The sequence below is a fragment of the Eurypyga helias genome, unplaced genomic scaffold, assembly GCF_000690775.1.
Source record: "Eurypyga helias isolate BGI_N326 unplaced genomic scaffold, ASM69077v1 scaffold27499, whole genome shotgun sequence".
In the NCBI taxonomy this organism is placed as follows: Eukaryota; Metazoa; Chordata; class Aves; order Eurypygiformes; family Eurypygidae; genus Eurypyga; species Eurypyga helias.
In genome coordinates, this window is record NW_010273108.1 from 12,001 (window position 1) to 18,507 (window position 6,507).

Below are 6,507 nucleotides of genomic sequence, written 5' to 3' on the forward strand. Positions count from 1 at the left end.
GGAGCCTGAATGATGCGCAAAGCATCTTCCGTGGGCCACAGGCAGCCGTGGGATCTCTTGGGGAGGGTGAAACGCTCTGGAGGACTCTTACTGCAGCATCGGTGATGGCTGGTGGTGGAAAACATGCGGTGGGCACAGCCCATGGGGTTTGACCCTCTCTCTTCTCACGTTGTGCTGAATCTCTGTGTTCAAACCATGTGGTGTGTCCTGCATGGCCCTTTTTGTGGCTGTTTTCTGCTTTTTGCAGGTCTCTGGGGCAGGCTGTGTGCTCGTGGCCTCTTCACATGGAGGATGACAACCAAGAGTAATGGTCTGCACAACTCACCGGACAACTGCCACCCCTGTCCACCCACCCAAACCCAAGCAGAGGGTGATGTGGAGGGGGCGGGGGTCAGTGCCAGGAGGTTAGCCCGGTCCCTGGTTTGTTGAGGGCGGCAGATGGGGGAAGGCCAGCTCGGTGTGTCTGCCCAGAGCTGGCGTGAGCGGGGCTGCGAAACCTCAGCTGCCTGCTTCCTCCAGCTCACCCGTCTGTCGGCAGGTACCACGATGGCACGGTGTGGCTGTGACCCCTCCTCTTCCCCACTGCAGGGCCTGCTCAACCCAGGATGAGACTTCCTCAGACCTGCGAAGAGAGGTTCCCCCAGATGGGGGGGAGCAGCCAGCTGCCTCCGCTTTCCGAGGCAGGGGAGCCTTGGCCAGGTACCTGTGCATCATGTCCCTGTGGGAATGGTAGCCGGATTGAGGAAGGAGTTGTGCGATGCTGCCAGAGTGGGCTCTCTTGCTCATATATTCTTGGTCCCAGTCCATCACTTCAAGGAGGGGAAAAAGGAAATGTTTGGGCTTGAGAAGGAGTTGCAAGAGGTTTCTTGTCAGCTGTAGTCCCACCGTTTGCTTTAAAACTTCTGCTTTCTCCTTGCTTTGCAGACACCTCCTGACCCTGCTTCTCTCCCCTGTCCAGGATAGTCCGGCTGGTGCTGGTGCTGAGGGACTGGGCCAGCAAGAGCTTGCATGAGGAGCAGCAAAGGCCAGACCCTTTCCTCGAGCGCTTCCAGGGCCCCGAGCTCCAGACATTGGCTGCAGGCGGTGATCTAGAGGACGAGGAGACCGAGGAGGAAAACAAAAAGTAGGGTCCCCTGTCTGTGTCCCCAGGCCAGCCTTGGCTAGATATCAGTCGTGCACGGTGCTCAGGAGCTCCCAGCAGTGACGGCTTGGGGGGTGGATGGGGATGGAAAGGGGGAGGTAGGATGCAGTGGTGGAAAGGGTCCTCCCTGCCCTCTCCAGCCCCTGTCCTGGCAGCCAGCCTGGCTTTGCCGGGCTGTTAGGCAGGCACACAGGACCTGGTGGTCTGATCCGGTGGAAAAGACTTGGCCTGTTCCTCACCTGGGTCTTGTCTCCCCGGGTCCACGCCTGGGTAGGAAACACACATAGCATGGCTCGTGGCAGCTAGCAGAGCTCCCCGTTTGCAGGGCAGTCCAACACGAGGGTTGGGGTCTGTCAAGAGATGCCCCTTCGGCTTGTGCGTACGAGGAGCGGGGATGAGCCCAGGGATGCAGGGTCTCCACCCAGGAAACCACAGCAGCCACAGACATGGGGGATTTGCCAGTCTCCTCATGGGCAGGATGAAGGGAGATGAAGGGACTGTGTTTGCTGCCCATGTCCCCCCCGCCAAGAGCAGACACTGTGACGGCAGCTTTCTGAAAAGTCTCTTTCAAATCCAGCCCTTTCATCTCCTCAGCTCACACTCCCGGTGAAAAGCAATAACCTGGCTTTTCTTCTGCTGCCTAATTAAAGGGCAAAGCTCAGGGACTACACTGGACCCTACTATTATACATGGTAATTAAAACACCTAAAAAGATTGTTTTCTGTAGGAGAAAAATATCTGAGCCTTGTATCTGGGTCTTTACTAATTGTGGAAAAAAAATGTTCTGCCCTGCCAGGTTAAGGGGAAGTTTTTAATTATCGGGGGGAGCTGAAGCGCGCCGTGAAGGGCTGCTCGCTGCCGGTGGGCTCCTGGGGAGATGCTGGTAAGAGATGCTGGTAGCTCCGCTGTTCTCTAGGTCCTCAGCTCCACAGCCCCAAATCTGGTAACTCCAAACGTGAGCCGCTCCCTGGGAGCACCCACGGTTGCCAGCTCTGGAAGAGGGATGATTATTCCCCCTTCCTGGGTTAACCTGGAGCCCTGGTTTTCCAGCCCTGGCCCCGCTGTCAGTGTAATGTCAGTGACTCTGGTCACCTGCCATGGGCAGCGCTGATTTAAAGCTGAAATTAGTGATGTAATTAACGCGGTTATTGAGGTTATTAGCACCTGTGGGTGTTACTACAGTACTGGCTGGCTGCAGGTGAGTCAGTGCTTCCCGTGCGGCAGTGCTGTGTGTCCCAGGGAGCCGAGGGTCCCTTTCTCAAACAGCGTTCAAGTCGCGCTTTCTGAGCAGAAGAGAAGCACTTCGAATGGGGAGGTGGGACCATCCGCTTGTCTGCGGCTGTCCCCAGAGCGAAGGTGCGGGACCGCTGCTGGCTCTGTGCCGAGTGCCGGTCCGCATGCTCCGGGCCCTGCCGGTGACGCTGCCTGTGCCTCCAGGAACGAAACTTCAAGGCAGAGGTTTTGCCTTTGAAGCTGTCAGAAGCAGTGGGGTGGGCACGGGGAATCTGCTGGCAAGTGGGTTGTTTTTTTCCTGTCACTGGAGGGAGTTTTGCATGTTCAAAAGCTGGAAAGAAGGGAGGGGGAGAGGGAGTTTTGCCCTACCAAGCTGCAGCAGCTAAGGCTATCAGCCCAGCCGCAGAGTTTCTCTTCCCCGGCTTCTCCAGTGAGATCTGGCAACTGGAGAACATGCATCTTATCTCGGAGTCCCAAGATGAGCAGGATCAAACACTTGGGTGCAGTTCCGAGGCTGGGCCCAGGGCTGAGCAGACTGCGGGGAGGCAGCTGCGAGCAGCATAGCGATGGCAGCCTCGCATTGCCAGCTGCCCCCCGGGTCGCCGCTCTGGGGCTTGGGCATCCCCTCCTGGTGCTCCCACCGATCTGCAGCACGCTTTTCCTTCCTGCTCTAATTAATCTTCTCTTAAGATGTGTCTGGCACCAATCCATACTTCATCTGGGAGAGGCAATGTCATTTAATGAGAAGTGTTCTGATCACCCTCTTTCACACACCCGTTTCTGGCTCTGCCACCAGATGCTGTGTGCACATAGGGCACCTGCTCTGCCTTCGTGCCCTACAGTTTCCTTTCTTGGTACATTACTGAGCCCGGTTTTGGGGATAAAGGAGCTTAAACAGTGCTGGACATTTGCTCGGCACTGCTGGAATTGATTTTAGCTTACAGGCTGGCACTCAAGCTGCAGCTATGTTTGAGCCCGTCTAGCACAAGGGATGAGGGATGTGGCTCGGATGGTTCCTTCCAACCCTGTTCTCCATGTTTAGCCCTTTATTCATGCACTTCCAGCTCTGGCTTTTCTCTGCTTCCAGGAAGAAATGGCAGATCTGTGTGGTGGACCCCGCAGGGGACTGGTATTACCGCTGGCTGGCTGTCATTGCAGTTCCTGTCCTCTATAACTGGTGCCTGCTTGTAGCCAGGTGAGCTGGGAGGTTGGAGGGTTCCTGGTTCCTCTAATCCTCCTGTTTACCTGGTGGTGATGGCTCAGCCAGGATCAGCCACGTGACACTGGTGGTGCTGGGAACCTAAAGGAAAGGGACCCCCAGCTGTCACTGTGACTTGTGTGGCACAAAGTCAGACTGTGATTTTGGGGTAGAGCTGCTAGGTGCATCTGGGAGGTGGTTTCAAGATGTTGCTTTGCCTAGGTCAAGGGAGGGCAGATTTTTCAGAGAAGAGGGTTTTAATTTCTGGGAGAAGAAGGACAAGTGGCCGAGCTCTGTTGGAGTTAGGACCCTCCGAATCAGCCTATATTCAGCTGAGATAGTGGGAGATGATAAGGATATTTGTGGGTCTCACCACCCTGTTTTATGACCTTCCTCCAGGGCTTGCTTTAGTGACCTGCAGAAGATTTACCTCGTCCTCTGGCTGGTGTTAGACTACATCTCAGACGCTATCTACATTGGGGACATGGTGATCCGCCTGCGCACGGGTAAGCAAAAGCAGCATCCTGGCTAGTGAGTGCTGGGCTTTAATTGCCGAAAAGTGGAGGTGAGCTGCAAGGGAGAGGCTGAATCTACAGCTCTGTTAGAGGGAGGGTTTTGTCTACCTTGGCACTCGCTAGTATGAAGCAGTCTCCAGAGGAAGAATCTAATTAAAAGATCTGAGAAACAGAGAAAGTTTCAGAATGAAAGATTAATCATCCCAGCTTTCAACTTCACCTTTGAATAATTGTACAAAATTACCTGCATTACTATTAGTATTCGGGCATAGTGGAAGGTCTGTATCTCTGATTTTGCATCAGTTCAGCTAATGAATTATCTACACAGGAAAATGGTAGAATTTAATGTTCTCGGAACGCAGCAGATGGCTATACGTTTTCTGTCGGAGCTGCAATAATTCATGATCTAGAGGATGGAAACTTTTGTGCCCCCATTTCTTTGTGGCAACAGAGTAAATCCCTAAGTGCTCTCTTTAGATGGCTTTTGCCAGAAGCAGGGCTTGAGCAACACCAAAAGCTTGTAAACTGAGTAGATCAGGTGGAACTGCTAATATTTGGATGACCCTGTGTGTGTATGCACCCATATGCATGGCATACCATAAAATGTTTCTCATAAGTGCTGACAAACCCTGCAGAAGAGTTGAACATAAGCCAAGATAATCCTGTTGTTCGGTCCTCTGTTAGGTTTCTTGGAAGAGGGCCTCCTGGTTAAGGACTGGAAGAAGTTACGGGATAACTACGTCCACACCTTACAGTTCAAGCTGGATGTTCTCTCCATCCTGCCCACAGACCTGGCATACCTTGCTGTGGGATTGCACCGCCCTGAATTGCGTTTCAACAGGCTGCTGCGCTTCTCCCGCATGTTTGAGTTCTTCAACAGGACTGAGACCAGGACCAGCCACCCCAACCTCTTCCGCATCAGCAACTTGGTTCTTTACATCCTGGTCATCATCCATTGGAATGCATGCATTTATTATGCCATCTCCAAGGCCATAGGTTTTGGGGAGGACACCTGGGTTTACCCCAACGTCACAGACCCTGAGTATGGGTATCTGACCCGGGAGTACATCTACTGTTTCTACTGGTCTACACTGACTTTGACTACCATCGGAGAAACCCCTCCCCCTGTGCGTGATGAAGAATACCTCTTTGTGATCTTTGATTTCCTCGTCGGTGTCCTCATCTTTGCCACCATTGTGGGGAACGTGGGATCCATGATATCCAACATGAATGCCACCAGGACAGAGTTCCAAGCGAAAATTGATGCCGTCAAACACTACATGCAGTTCCGCAAGGTGAGCAAAGACATGGAAACCAAAGTCATCAAGTGGTTTGACTACCTGTGGACCAACAAGAAGGCAGTAGATGAGCAGGAGGTCCTCAAGAATCTCCCTGATAAGTTGAGGGCAGAGATTGCCATCAACGTTCACTTGGAGACACTGAAGAAGGTGAAGATTTTCCAGGACTGTGAGGCAGGTCTACTGGTGGAGCTGGTGCTGAAGCTTCGCCTTCAGGTGTTCAGTCCAGGGGATTACGTTTGCCGGAAAGGAGACATTGGGAAAGAGATGTATATCATCAAGGAGGGGAAGCTGGCCGTGGTGGCCGAGGATGGAACAACACAGTATGCTTTGCTCACTGCAGGAGGTTGCTTTGGGGAGATCAGCATCCTCAACATTAAAGGGAGCAAAATGGGCAACAGGCGCACAGCCAGCATCCGTAGCTTGGGCTACTCTGATCTCTTCTGCCTGTCAAAGGAAGATCTTATGGAAGCAGTCAGAGAGTACCCTGATGCCAAAAAGGTCTTGGAGGAGCGGGGCCGAGAGATCCTGATCAAGGAAGGGCTGCTGGATGAGTCAGCTGCAGAGGCAAGCACAGAAGAGGTTAGCATGGAGGAGAGGCTGGACAGGCTGGACTTGAACCTGGACACACTGCACACCCGCTTGGGCCGGCTCCTGACAGAGTACAACGATACCCAGATGAAGCTCAAGCAGCGCATCACTGTTCTGGAGTCCAAGATGAGGCAACAGGATCTGGAGGACTTCTTCTCTGATAGCTCGGACAGTCTGCTTGAGGATGAGGAGAAATATTTACCTGGGGGGGCACAATGAGGGGGTGCAGAGGTCAGGTAGGTGATGTCTGACCTTGTGCTGAGACCGTGTTTGCTGTCTCACAAGGCAGATTCTGTGGTTGCCTTGCCAGGGGTTTCTCTCAGGTCCTTAGCATTGCTGCTGCCACGTCCCTGAGGGCAGCCACTGGTGATTGTCCGAGCTCCTCCTCAGGCTCATCCCTTTTCTCATTGCCTTGGCTGACACCTTGGACTTGGAGCACTAAAAAGAGGAGAATGGTTAATGCCATTCTCTTGTACTCTGGGAGTTCTGGGGCTTTGCAGGCCAGTTGCCTTCTGGAGAAGAAATGAGTAG

The 6,507-nt window shown here is 53.4% G+C and overlaps 1 protein-coding gene across 1 annotated transcript; it reads left to right on the plus strand.

Moving 5' to 3' along the window:
- The first annotated feature begins 123 nt into the window (after nt 1–123).
- On the plus strand, nt 124–6,195 carry CNGA2 (cyclic nucleotide gated channel alpha 2). Its single transcript, XM_010159367.1, has 7 exons — nt 124–128; nt 248–304; nt 589–699; nt 959–1,123; nt 3,462–3,569; nt 3,972–4,078; nt 4,772–6,195. Exons 1-7 carry the CDS (start codon nt 124–126, stop codon nt 6,193–6,195), a joined length of 1,977 nt encoding a protein of 658 aa, XP_010157669.1.
- The last annotated feature ends 312 nt before the right edge of the window (nt 6,196–6,507 follow it).

What these genes read in the sequence shown, in the direction of transcription:
- CNGA2 (XM_010159367.1), top strand. An exon ending in GGCAGGGGAGCCTTGGCCAG is followed by an intron (nt 700 to 958) that starts GTACCTGTGCAT and finishes TCCCCTGTCCAG; the next exon opens with GATAGTCCGGCTGGTGCTGG. An exon ending in TGGTGCCTGCTTGTAGCCAG is followed by an intron (nt 3,570 to 3,971) that starts GTGAGCTGGGAG and finishes ACCTTCCTCCAG; the next exon opens with GGCTTGCTTTAGTGACCTGC.